We start from the raw sequence: 14887 nt of genomic DNA, 5'->3' as shown, positions 1-14887 counted from the left end.
TTTTAAAAATCTAGGGATGATAAATTAAGTGGAAGGAACTTAATGGTTAAGATAATGACGACACGAACTGTGTTATTTTGCAGATTTTTTAAAATGATTTTTTTATGTAACAGAATTTTGTGTTTAACGCGACTGATTCCTCTTCTTCTTCTTCTCCTCCTCCTTTCTTCTTCTTCTTCTTCTCTTTCCTCCTCCTTTCTTCTTCTTCTTTTTCTTCTTCTTCTTCTTTTTCTTCTTCTTCTTCTTCGTCTCTTTCCTCCTCATCTTTCTCTTTCTCTTCTTCTTCTTCTTTCAATTTAGTTCAGCAATCCTAACAATTACGGCCCAGTGCAGCGATCTATTTTGACAACAAATTGCAGTGAAGTGTCTTGTGTATGTTTCCACACAGCTTGGGGTCCACATGACGGTGACACTTCTGGCGCTGCTGATAGGGGGCTTCGGCTTTGGTTTGTCCGTGGAGCCCATCTTCCTCAACAGGCACCAGTGTGTGTGAGTATGTCGCGCACTTTCCCAGGCGGACCGGTGGCCTGAGTGGTAAACAGCGTTCGCCGGCCTAGGAAGGGAGAGAATCGGAGTCAGCACGCGACTCAGTGAAGCCCCCACTCGCCAGTGGGCTATTTGTCTCCCCTGTCTCCCCCTGCCCCCCCCCCCCCCCCCCCCCCCCTCTCCACTAGACCTTGAGTGGTGTTCTGGGCAGTAGTCATTCGGATAAGACTTGACGGGTGCACTAGCCGAATGGTTAAAGCGTTGGACTTTCAATCTGAGGGTCCCGGGTTCTAATCCCGGTCAGTAACGGCGCCTGGTGGGTAAAGGGTAGAGATTTTTTTCCTCCCCCGATCTCCCGGCAGGTCAACATAATTATGTGCAGACCTGCTATCGTGACTGAACCGCCTTCATGTGTATACGCAAGCAGAAGATGAAATACACACGTTAAAGATCCTGTAATCCATGTCAGCGTTCGGTGGGTTATGGAAACCAGAACATACCCAGCATATACACCCCCGAAAACGGAGTATGGCTGCCTACATGACGTGTTTAAAAACGATCATACACGTAAAAGCCCACACGTGTGAACGTGGGAGTTGCAGCCCACGAAGGAAGAAGAAGAAGAAGACGGATGAGACTTAACATCAATTAATAGACTGGACATCAAAAAATGTATTTCACGTGCGTGACATTCTGGATCAGACTGTCAGCTTTTAAAACATGAAGGTTTGTCATTGAAGTGGAGAGTAACGGTGAATTATATTAATTACCTTAAATCAGTTGAATACATCAGGGGGGTCGGGGGGTACAATTTGATCTTGAGGAAAAACTGAATTTTTGACATGAAAGCTTTTGTGAAATGGGGAAAACAGGTTTAAGCACTCAGAATGAATGGAAGACTACATTAAATGAAATTATATGTAGAATTAAAGATAAAATTGTTTCGGCTTAGATTATGTCATAGAATTTTAGTGTCAGATAATATAATGTTATTCTAAACAGTGATTGGTGTGGGTGGTTGATAATGACAAATGTAACTTTTGTAATGATGAAAAAGACACAGTGCAACATCATTTATGGTATTTTCCAGTTCCGCAAATATTTTGGCATGGCTAATATATATATATATATATATATATATATACGAGGGTCATTCAATAAATAAGGTGAATTTTTCGGTATAAGGACTTCTAATACAGATAGAAGCTTACTTTTTTTCTTTTTTTTTCAACGTAGTCTCCCAGCACTGTCACACACTTTTCCCATCTGTGCACAAGCTTCCGTATTCCCTCAGCGTAAAAATCTTTGGACTGATGTCTCAGCCAGTCGCTCACAACACTTTTGACTTCATCGTCACTTTCAGACTTCGTGCCTCTCGTGAACGCTTTCAAGGGACCAAACAGGTGAAAGTCTGAAGGGGCAAGGTCTGGGCTGTAAGGGGGATGAGGGAGCAGTTCCCAGCCCAGCTCGTTGATGGTCTGCACCGTTCGGGCTGCTGTGTGAGGCCTTGCATCTTTGGCACCCACCTGCAGCTGACCTTCGAGTAGCCAAGGTCATCATGGACAATTTTGTGTGCTGTCCCAACAGATAAGCTCAAAGTCCTTGCAATGTCATCCACTGTCACCCTTCTGTCAGACTGAATGAGGTCATTGACTGATTCGATCACCTCAGGAGACCTCACTTCTGTAGGCCTTCCAGGCCTGCCTTCATCCTCAACACTGCTCCGTCCTTCTTTAAACAATTTAGCCCCCTTGTAGACATTATTTCGGCTGAAACATGTGGCACCATACACAGTTGACATTCTCCTATGAATTTCAACTGGTTTGCACCCTTCAGCAACCAAAAACTTGATAACTGACCGCTGTTCAATCCTGGAGCATGCTTCTTGGTCGGCCATCTTTGTTAATCGCCAAAACTCTCAAAGTTGTTTTTTTTAATCTGCAAAACAAATTAAATCCATGTGAAAAAGAAGTAAAACAAAAAAAAAGGAAAAAAAAGTAAGCTTCTATCTGTATTAGAAGTCCTTATACCGAAAATTTCACCTTATTTATTGAATGACCCTCGTATATATGTTATGCCCTTGACCGCTCTCGCTGGAGGATGCTGTGCTCTAGTGGCATAAAGACGTTTGAAAACAAGAGAACGTTGGCCGTTTAGGAGAAACGTGAGCGAAGGAAGCAGGGCTCAACTTCTGGAGACGTTTTCCCTTGCAACTCCTGCGGGAAGTGCTGCGCATCCAGAATCAGCCTCTTCTCCCATATGACGACACACACCGACATTTAAGCCTGCCTGCCTACTCATCCGTCGGTCCGACGGGCGACTCCATCAAATATATATATATATATCTATAATCTTAAGAAGAAGAAAAACTGATGGGGCATGGGGCGGGGGGTGGGGGTTGAACGGCACTGCCTAACGTATGTGAGTGAGTAAATGTGTCAGCCCTGAAATGGCCCTTTTTGTGCTCGGCTGGGCTGTAAATAACACGATTTGAGGATGTATAAATATGTGTGTGTGTGTGTGTGTGTTATGTGTGTGTGTGCGTGTTATGTGTGTGTTTGTGTTGTGTGTGTGTGTGTGTGCGTGTTATGTGTGTGTGTGTGTGTGAATTCGTTCTTACGTACGTGCGTACGTGCGTGCGTGCGGATGTGTAATTGTGTCGCATTGTGTATCACGTGCAGGCCGGTGACGGACAGTGTGGGCTGTGACAAGGAGGGTTTGGCCTACCTTTACCTGGTGTGCGGGGCCGTGGCGGCCGGCCTCTGCCTTCTGGGTCTCCTCATGACCGTGTGCGCCCTCAACTCTGCCTCCGTGAGTTGTGCCGCATGGTCGCTGGGGTGTACGTGTGATGGCTAGGGTGGGAGGGTAGGGGGATACAGTTGGGGTAGGGATTTGTGGGGTTGGGAGTGTGAGCGGTGCGGGGTGGATGGGGTTTTGTGTGTGTGTGTGTGTGTGTGTGTGTGTTATTAACGTTTATGTGTGCACAGTGCTCATAATAATAATTATTATTATTGTGTGTGTGTGTGTGTGTGTGCAGTGTGTGTAGTGTGTGTGGTCTGTAGTGTGTGTGTGTGTGTTATTAATGTTTATGCGTGCACAGTGTTCATAATTTGTGTGTGTATGTGTGTTTGTGCGCGCGAAATTTGACATTGTAGCTTAATTTGACATCATTGCTCTGTTGAAAGATGTAAAGTATGACGTACACTGTTGTTCCTGTATAGTTTTTTTTTCTCTGTTCAGCTATGCAATGAGCCCCCTACACCCACCCACCCCGCCCCGCCCCCTAGTTCCCCCCCGCCCATTCCCCTGCCCCCACAACCCCCCTATATATGTATCTTTATGTCTGTGTGGTTGGACAGAAACGGATGGCGAACAGACGTTACCAAGCAGAGGTGGCGCACTTAAAAGAGCAAGAGGAGAAACAGAAGCAACAGCGTCAGGCTAAGGTTCACCACAGTAATGACGTCAAACCAACCACGCTTTCTCCAGCAACACCACCGACTGTGTCCCAAAATGCTGGGGCAAACGGTGTTTCACAGGTGACCACGAACATGTAGTTGTGGTGGTAGTAGTAGTAGTAGTAGAAGTATAGGGACTGGCATTTTTGCCTTTAGGCCTCGCGGCCCAGTAAACGTCATCTCTTTGTGTCATCTTTGTTGGTCTGCATTGCATGCCTCATTTAACTCACTCAGTACGGCCAGTACTCTCTTCTCCTCGACACAGACCCCTCGGATATCCAGTGGGTGTCTGAATGACCCAACCTTTAGCTTCCGTCGTCAGAACTGTGGTATTCTTTGTCAACATTCACCTCTTCAGTATAAGAGCGTTCCGCTTGCAATATTTTGATGATGGTAATTGGGATGAAACGCTGTCAACGTCGTCTCTTTCGCCGTTCGTATGGAGAGAGTTAAAAAAAAAATCAAAGCAATGATTCATCAATATGCATGAATTTAGAATGGAATAAATACAGACTTAACACACACAAAAAAGTTAAGGACCATTTTACATTTTTAAGACTATATCAAAGCAATGATTCATCAATATGCATGAATTTAGAATGGAATGAATACAGACTTCACACACACACACAAAGTTAAGGACCATTTTACATTTTTAAGACTATATAAAGCATCGGTCAGACCTATATTAGAATATGCAAACACAGTTTGGTTCCCAAAATTAAAGCGTCAATCTGCTGCAGTCGAAGGTGTACAAAGATGAGCAACAAAATTAGTCCATGAAATAAAGGATTTTTTTTAATGAAGAAAGGCTAGAATATAAAGCTCCCTTCCTTTAAAGCAAGAAGGGTACGAGGGGATTTGATACAAAAGGAAAAACAAATAAAACTTCACGCACGAAAAAATACAAAAAAACAAACGAACAAAAAAACAAAAACAAAAAAAGGGTGGCGCTGTAGTATAGCGACATGCTCTCCCTGGAGAGAGCAGCCCGAATTTCACACAGAGAAATCTGTTGTGATAAAAAGAAATACAAATACGAACGAAGAACTGCCCCGATTTAACCAAAATATGCATCCTGCATGTGGTCTACTGCTACCTTCACATTGACTGCACAAAACAGCTGTTTCAGGCACTTGTACGCCATGAACAACTTGAAAAAAAAATGCGTTGAAAAAAACGATTTTTCAGCCAAAGAAATATCCTTATTCAGTGCTGTATAAACAAAAGCTGTGGTTTTTCATTGTGACAACAAAAAAAAAAACAAAAAAAAGTGCATGTGCAAGGAAGCACCACTGCATGGTTATGTCAATGCACTGGCTGCATACCTTTGTCTGGCAAACATTCTGCATCATTTAACCTAGCCCACAAACAGAAAACTGCAAGTTCCCAATTAAGTGGTTCTTAGCTTTTTGCGAATCCTGTAGAATAAAATCATTAAACAGAACAGTTCTTATTGTAATGAAAGCTTATAATTATTAAGGGTATGTATATATACTTTTTTTTCAAAGACATGTCACACAAACACACACTAAAATTAATGATGATAACAATAGTGTTATTAAATTCAGTTCAGTCTTCAATGAGCTGGATATCATTTTAGAAGCAGTTTCTTCTCATTTCTCTTTTGTGGTGATGTAAATCTTTGTTGTTGTTTTTTTACTCCAACAGATATTTCATAATTATGATTAATTCTGTAGTCAGTTTTAATATTGGTGGTTTTACCATCAGACAAAAAAACCTGCTCACACAAGTTTACACAACTTTTCCTTCTCAGTAGTTCATTTTCTATTCATTACAAGTGATTTAGACAGATATGCACTCATTCATTTCAGCACACACAAACTCATGCAATGGATGTGGAGAATGGATGAGGGATTGGGTGTAGGGTTTGAGGAGGGCCGGTTGTGTAAAGAAGAAAAAGAAGAAGAAATCAGCTAACAGTGGAGGGGTACGGCATTAGCTGAAGCCTGGAGGAGTCGTCAGTCATACAACCAATATACTAATTACAAACTACCCACCACAGAGTGGCATTTGACCTCAGCAATTGATGTTACAAACTGTAGGGAATCGTGCAAAACACCTTGAATATTGCCCATCTTGTACTCAAGTCTGTTTCCCAGCTTTCATAATTATGAGATAGAGAAAACTGGACAGTCTAATAAATTGTATACTCATACTGAAATAGTGCTGGTGCAGCTCGCAGGTAGCATTGATAACCTGGTATTCAGTATTTCAACCACTGCTTACAGATAATAATTTCTATATTTTATAGACATGAGAATGTTTAGGAGTGATTTTTGAAGAATTCAGAAAGTACATGGGATGATAAGCTTTAGAAGGGAGATGTTAAGTCACTGGCATATCCTGAAGCTCCGTGTTTAGCTGTTGAGTTCATTAACTCCTTGCAGTATAGTCCACAATGTGAGGAGACCCAACAGAATTCAAGTACACTGTACTACAACTTTTGACATAATGTAGTGGGTTTGCGTATTCACAGAAAATTGTTTCAATCCAGCAAAAGCACAATGGGATGCACAGATGTAATTTCGATTGGGGGGATTGCATACATATATGCATTATGGATAGATATTTGTGTTAATATCTGATGTGTGTGTTTTTCTGCATGCTTACACTGGCCTGTTGTGTGTGTGTGTGTGTGTGTGTGTGTGTGTGTGTGTACTTACGTATGTGTTAGTGCATATTTTCGTGTGTGTGTGTACTTACATATCATGTGTTTGTGCATATTTTCGTGTGTGTGTGTGTACTTACATATCATCTGTTTGTGCATATTTTCATGTGCATGTGTGTGTGTACTTACATATCATGTGTTTGTGCATATTTTCATGCGTAAGTGTGTGTACTTACATATCATGTGTTTGTGCATATTTTCATGTGTGTGTACTGCAGGTACCAGCACAAGGAAATAAATCTGGTGTGGGAGAGAACAAGGCTGATGACATCACCACAAAGCTCTGACACAAGCACTGGTCCTTCGTCTGCACTTTTTTTTTTTAAACAAATTTTTGTTGTTTTTGATTCTGCTTACCAAAACCATTGTGGGGAGATGTTCTCTCTCTCTCTGTGTCTCATGCAAACAAACATGCACATGCTCAAGCATGCATACGTACACATGCACTTACTTTTGAGAGTTGAAAGATGCTGACGAATCTAATGTGTGGGTTATGGAAACAAGAACATACCCAACATGCATACCTGTGAAAACTTAAAGGTATAGTTGCCTACACGGTGGACTAAAAAAAATAATGGTCAAATACATAAAATGTCGAGTGGCGTCTAAGCGGTAATGCACCCTTAAGACAATCTGAAACCACTGGACTGAATCCCATACTTGCCAGTATTCCTCCCCCCCCCCACCTCCCCCTAGCCCCCACACACACCCTCCCCCCTCACTCCTCACCACTAGATCCACCAGAGTAGTGGTCGGGACGCTAGTTAATCTGACAAGATGGTTAACTTCAGTCCCTCGTGTAGCATACACTTAACACACATAAAAGAAGCCACAGCAACTAAAGGGTTGTTCCCTGGCAAAATTTTGCAGAAAAAAACACCTTTAAAGGAAAACAAACAATACAATACAATATAGTACCATACAAAAGCCCACTCATACATACTAGTGAACATGGGAGTTGGAGCCCATGAAAGCTGAAGAAGGGAAACAAAAACTACATGCCCAGACAGGGAAGGAAAAAGGGCCATGACTATGCACTGTTGTTATGCATTCTCCACAGGAATTGCTTTCCAAATTTCATGCCCAGAAATCTGTTGTGAAAAGGAAGTTGGACACCTCCATACTCTCACACAAGCACACTCACATGTAATGAATATTAAAGCACTCTTAAAGAAGGCGTGCATTTGCGCACACACACACGTTTCAGAGCAGTTTTAAATATGATTGGGAAACCTGTAGAGAGAGAGAGAGAAATGTTAAACAACAAACTACTTTGTTTTTTGTAATTTCATTGTCACATGATAATGTAATGTGTAACCAAGATGTCATACTCTCAGTTAAATTCTGTACGCTCCATATCCCTACAAGTACACAGTATACTTACTTTGATACTTTTTGTTCTTTGTATCCATGGAAATATTTTGTGTCCTTGCCTTCACACTTTTGATCACATTCAATATAACCATATCTAGGGTTTCTGTGCTTCTTCTTCCTTTCTGTGTGTGACTGTGAGTTTGTCTTTGTTACTGTTTTTTTTTCTTCATGTCCATAATTAGATGCATGATTTTGCTTTATACTCTTGACATATCTATTTTTTTGCTGGATGTCTATGTTTTAGTGGACAAATTAAAATTTGGCATTATATGTCATTTGTAACAGATCTCTCTCTCTCCGTCTCTATATATGTATACTGTGTGTGTGTGTGTGTGTGTGTGTGTGTGCGCGCGCGTGCGCACGCTATCTACCCTTTACATTTAAACACAGCTAAAGAAAAATCTTAAAAAATAAAACAAAAAAGGGGAAGGGGTGGAGATGGAGAGAGCGAAACAAAAATTGGATTCGGAATAAACAATAGCTGCCTCAACACAGAAAAATATGTCAGGTCATAAGTTATGATTATAAAATTGGACTTAAAAAAAACCAAAAAAAACAGGGGCCATGGGTCAAGGCTGGTGTATGCATGGCAGGCAGAATATGATGTGCATAAAAGCTGCAGCCATACTGTAAGTAATGTTTTCTGAAAGCAAAACGTGTGATTTTACATGTGTAAGATGTATGCAAAGATCATAGGTACTGCAATTTACTGCAGCAAAATGTTACTTTGCCAAGTGTATGCCGATGTATACAGGTTCCATTGTATCTTTGTCTTGTGTTCAAAAGTTATCTTTCATGTTGATTTTCTCTATATCTCCCCTCCCCCCCACCCTCACCTCGCTCACACACACACACACACACAAATCATGCACACAACAGTGTTACGATTATTTGATATTCAGAAGTTTCATCATGAAAAAAAAACCATCAAAAAGAACATGTTCCAGTACAAAGAGTAATAACAATATGTCAAAAAGGAAAAATAAAATAGAAGCATTGCTTGGTAGAAATATTTTCAGTTCTGGCAAATATCTCAAACCCATCTTCATCTGACACAAGTTTCTCAAACAGTGTTTATTCTAAGTTTTATTTTAAGCTACAGAACAACAGCAGTACCAACAATCATGAACAACTGGTCTACAGATTAACCTGACCTGATCTGTTGTAACCGCATGTGTTTTAAAAGAGACTCTTTGCCCTTTTTTATACATCAAAATACATCTTCATATAAAATATATAAAAAGGATTGAACTAGTCCATAAAAGATATCAAAAGGATTAAACTAGATTTCACACCTGTGTGGCGAAACTCACTCAGCGGCTGCTGACTAAAACAAACATACAGCAACACACAACAACGACACACATCACATCACTTGCACATGAACCAGTTTTGCACACACAAACGTCTGTCACTTTCAATACAAAAACCAGAGCAATTTAAATTCTAAGAATGATTACCAATAACTGACAACCTGTGGGTAGAGAAAATCAATCAGAACACAGCAAAAACCAACAGATACTGATTATTACCTGTATCTAAATCTGTGTGTGTGTGTCTTGAGTGCCTGATAAGCTCAGTTGATAAAGCACCAAACTAGCGTTCAGAAGGATGTGATTTCAAACCACTGGCACCAAAACAAAAACAAAAAAGAAAAAACAGAAAAAAAAGATAAAAATTTCAAAGCATTTTTGCTGCCCATCTTTGTGTGGTCATTCTGGTAGTGGTGGTGTCAGTTTGTAGTAAGTTCTTTAACAGAAAAAAAATTAAAAAAAACAAAACCATTTCAATATGGAAATCCATGACAGAAATATTTTTTCACAGAGCAGAAGACCCATCATAATCCACCCTAAAAGTGATCCCTTTTAAGAAAAAAAACACCTCTTTTAACTGTTTGTCATATTTCTAAACCCCAACATAGGTCATCATGCCAATGCCTTCAAGCACAGCTGGTTTGGGAAGCAGATGCACAACTCATTCATCCTGTTCCTGGGAATTTTTCAGTTTAGGTCATATTTCTTAACCCCAACACAGGTCATTCTGCCAATGCCTTCAAGCACAGCTGGTTTGGGAAGCAGATGCACAACTCATACATCCCTGTTCCTGGGAATTTTTCACAGTTTAGGTCATATTTCTTAACCCCAACACAGATAATTCTGCCAATGCCTTCAAGCACAGCTGGTTTGGGAAGCAGATGCACATCTCATACATCCTGTTCCTGGGAACTGCTTTGTGGAGTGGCATACAGACAATGTCCCGTGTTTCTATTTCTGGTTACAATAACCAGGCATTGGTTTTGAATGGACACATAGTGACAAACATTTCTTTCCATCCTGGTGTTCTCAAAGCTGAGGAAAAGTATTGCCTATCACAGCCCTTTCTTTTTTCTTGCAGGTTCAAACCATTTCATTCAACACAGAAGGGAAGAGACGAGACAGAATCATCACAGATTTTTGTACATTATGTTACACTGACTTTCATAAACATGAATATCAGTTACACAGGAGAGACCAACTCCCAACAAAGTAAATGGGAGTTAACAACAGTCCATTCACTAACTGAAAATGAAAAGTAACAGAAAATGAAAAATAATCAGCACGCTGAAAAAAAGAAAACATCATAAACGACAACAACAGAATATTCTTTTCATTATCAACAGTTATGTTGTTGTTTTTTGTTCCATAAAAGCACCCTTCTACCAAACCAGAAAAAAAAACATCATGTAAGAACACAAAATGACTGATGGATAACAGACTTCTCACTGTATACAAATCTTCAGTACGACCATATACGGTGGACCACTGCACACATTCTTAAAAGATTTTGTGAAATACTTTCACAACAATTTCTTTTTTTTAATGTGTTTTGGGATTATACATGTATTTGGTTAAAATAATGTCTCTTCTTTGCATTTCTGTCAACCATTTTGCTCATTTTGACTGATTTCATTGCAAATAAAATCATTTTCCGACGTGGATGTGTGTGAAATTTGAGTGAATCGACGCACCTGTTGCCTAAGATTTTGACCAATGTTTTCTATTTGAAGTAACCGACATTGCCTTTTTTTTGGATGAAACAGAACTCACAAGAGTTAACTTTAATTGAATGAATTTATGTTACATTAGTAACTCTTGTGGACCCCAAGTCACGTACAACCTCTTCTGAATGACTTATGCTATCGTTAGTTTGTAAACGCTCCCCACAACCCTCTGATTATACAGCATTTATTATACAGGCTTCACAAATAGACCACTTCATAAATTCATAAAATAATGTATATTTTCATGAAATGTAAGGAAAAAAAATTCAAGAAATGATTCTAATTTTGCACTTTTTTAATACAGCATACCACTGGCCTCTTTGCTGAATACACAAACAACTGTTTCAGGCACATGTTCACTGTGAACAGCTTTGGAAAAGCGTTTGAAAAATCAACGTTTCAACCACAAATGTACTGTCATTTAATAGCTCATAAACGATGGCTGTGGTGCACATGCAAGAGAGCACCTCTGGTGGTGCTCCTTACATAAGCAACATAATGTACCGCTGTTTGCCAAAAGTTCAGCATCATTTCACCATTCCCCAAAGAACAACAACTGTGCAAGTTCCCATGTGGTCCTTAACTTTTTGTGAACCATGTATAACAGAAACTAAACTGACTGAGCCCTTCTCAATTCCCTGTCAACCAATGAAACGATACCAATACAGAGCATGCTGCCAATCACAATCCCAGGTTTGAAAAAAACAAAAACAAAAAAAACCCATCCCACTGGATACAAGATATTGGGTCTGTGAGGTGGTTTCCATTTTTGCCATGGGATGGCCTTAACCTTTGACCTGCTACTCACATCATGGTCTCAATCATTAGACCAAAACGATCTAACTCATAACCATCATCCCACAAAGCTTCATTCCTACACCACTTGGCAGTATCTAAGAAAAAACACGAATGTGAAAAGTCACAACACAGACAGCGTGTACAGTGTACAGAGTACACTACAGACAACCAGTTACATGGACTAAACTCCTGCATCGGAGACTGCAGAGTGGTTGAGGTTGGGAGGAATTGGTCATAGGTTTTATTTAATTCCCCAAACACTTCCAGAGCTCCTGGAGGAGGTGGGGGGGCAGGGGGGGGGGGGGGGGGGGAACAAAGCATGATATATGATATGTGAACAAGGAATGTATTTATTGGATTGGATGGTCACAACCATATTTTTGCCGAAACATAACTGACCAAACGTAACTGACCAGCAGACAAACATGAACCCTGAAGTTTTGGACACCCAAATTCCAGCCTGAAGAATTCAGTTTAAAAAATAAAAGTGACCAAAAATAAGATTGCAGAATTATCATAAAATAAATAGTCTTGATGTATGTTACATTGAATGTTAAATTTCAAAATGATATGTGTCAAGTCATTAATAAATAAATGAGTAAATAATTAGGGAATGTTTTTAAAATGATTAAAAAAAATAAAAAAAACGGACAAAATATCCCACTCCACAAATATTCAAAATCCATTCAAAACATTTGCAATTCACTTCAAGTCCCCTACATTCTTATTGTCCTAATTAAGCATATGCTGTACAACAAAACATTAACACTGAATGCATGTGAATCAGTCATCACATTTTATGGATAATTCATGCAAAAATGAAAGAATGAATGATAAACATGGAAAAAGAATGGACAGTCATGATCAATAAACATTATTCATGACTACCAATCCCATGAACACAGGTATTGATCCAACTTTTCTTTACCTCACTTTCGTTGCACAGCCCAAGCCAAAACAATGTCACACACACACACACACACACACACACACACAAGAAAAGATCGAACATACATCTCTTCTGTTTACTCTGGTTTACATTTTGTTGAGCTGTAAGAAACATTGAAATACACATACATTTGAAGACATCACCATTAATTCACACACACACACACACACACATATATATATATATATCTCAATACACTACTCACATTTTATGCTGCATTTTTGTTTGTTTTCAACTTCATGGAATGAAAATGGTCACCATAATGTTTATGCATACTCTACATTAAAAACTGTGTTGATGAACAAGTTATAATGTCTCTACTCCACAGCTGTACTGGTTTTTCCCACCCAACAACACAGTAACTTTTGATTGTAGGGCACGCCCCTGAATTTTTTTTTTTGTTAAAAAATTTTTTTTTTTAAATCTATTTCATCTATATCTTTGGTTCTTTGGACCATATTTGGCTCATACAATGCAGAGGAACATACACAACGATCATCATATCTTGCCAAGCAGAAAGTGGATTCACATCATACTGTGGATGCCCAAACTGACCAAAAATAAGGCGCTCTGGGTTTACAGGGCCTCCTGGTCAGAAGTGAAGAAAAAAGTGACAACCTGTCATCAAAAGAGTATGATCATTTTGCTTGCTGGGATTTATGCTTACACGTAAAAACCGTGTGCTTGGCTGGAAGTTTATGCTTTCCGAATTTTGAGACAGTGGAGTGATGGCCTTGAGGTAATGCGTCCGCCTAGGAATCGAGAGAATCTGAGCGCGCTGTTTTGAATCACGGCTCAGCTGCCAATATTTTCTCACCCTCCACTAGACTTTGAATGGTGGTCTGGACGCAAGTCATTCAGATGAGACAATAAACCGAGGTCCCATGTGCAGCATGCACTTAGCACATGTAAAAGAACCCATGGCAACAAAAGGGTTGTTCCTGGCAAAATTCAGTAGAAAAATCCACTTTGATAGGAAAAAAACAACAACTGCACGCAGGAAAAAATACACACACAAAAAAAGGGTGGTGCTAAAGTGTACCTTCACGCTCTGATGAGAGAACCCCGAATTTCACACAAAGAAATCTGTTGTGACAAAAAGAAAAATACAGATAAATCCCCCCCCCCCACCCCACCCCCACCCCCCCAAAAAAAAGACAGTTTCTTTTACTTAATGGTAGATGAACATGGTCCATATCAAACAGGTGCTTGTCACAATATCGTTCACAAGAGAAAAAATATAATTAAAAAAAGGAATGCACATGATAGCACCTTGTAAACGTCTGATTATCATTATGACTGTTTTTCAGGAATATGTAATTTTATCTCCTTTGGTCCTGTCTTCTCTGAACACATTGATGAGCATACAGATTAGGACTGACAAAAAAAAAAAAAACCCAAAAAAACCCACTGTCAGTGTGGATATTGCGAGATAATGGATTCAACATGGTCTGAAGATAAAGTGTAAAAAATATGGATTTTTATACTCATATAATCATAACAATGAATCATTTTACAGGACTGATAATTCACACATCATCAAACTTATTTTAACTGCAAGACTGGCTCTTCATTTTTGTGCGCATGGCATGTGAGTGAGTGAGTGTCAGTTGCTTGCTGGCTTCCTGTCAAGTATGTGGATTTTACACAAGACTAAAATATAAGCATGGAATTTCATATCATTTGATTTTTTTTTAACGCAGTTTTGTTAGTGGATCTATCTGCATCCCCACTGTTCCCCTTTTTTTTGGGGGGGTGGGGTGGGTGGAGGGGCGGGGGGGTGGGGGGGGGCACAATTTTACTCTGACAGGTTTATTTCTTACAGGTTTACATTGCCACACATGTACTGGTTTTCATCATTTCTTCTATCACACCACAACAAGGATTACATTAACTGTACAAGATGCCAGTAATTATTTCTGTATGCAAGCATTTGGGAGTCCAGAATGCTCAACAATCTAACAAGAGTACAACATGGCTACATTACAATTAATGATATATTTCTTTTGGGAGGCTGAGCCCTGTCTCATCAACATTTCAGTGGCCTTGCTCTCACACCCAGAGATACCAACCCTGTGAACTGTCCGTAG

General features: G+C 39.8%; 1 protein-coding gene across 1 annotated transcript in view; it reads left to right on the top strand.

The window, feature by feature from the left end:
• LOC143283342 (uncharacterized) overlaps positions 1-8232 on the top strand; it is a 17886-nt gene extending 9654 nt beyond the window's left edge. The window contains exons 4-7 of the mRNA XM_076589549.1: positions 389-489; positions 3168-3297; positions 3846-4025; positions 6855-8232. Of these exons, the coding sequence (XP_076445664.1) occupies positions 389-489; positions 3168-3297; positions 3846-4025; positions 6855-6923 (480 nt within the window). The 3' untranslated portion in view covers positions 6924-8232. The remainder of the gene's footprint in view (positions 1-388; positions 490-3167; positions 3298-3845; positions 4026-6854) is intronic.
• Positions 8233-14887: the final 6655 nt, after the last annotated feature.

This window comes from Babylonia areolata, chromosome 6, assembly GCF_041734735.1.
Source record: "Babylonia areolata isolate BAREFJ2019XMU chromosome 6, ASM4173473v1, whole genome shotgun sequence".
NCBI lineage: Eukaryota > Metazoa > Mollusca > Gastropoda > Neogastropoda > Buccinidae > Babylonia > Babylonia areolata.
This window is presented reverse-complemented; position numbering and strand designations above follow the sequence as displayed.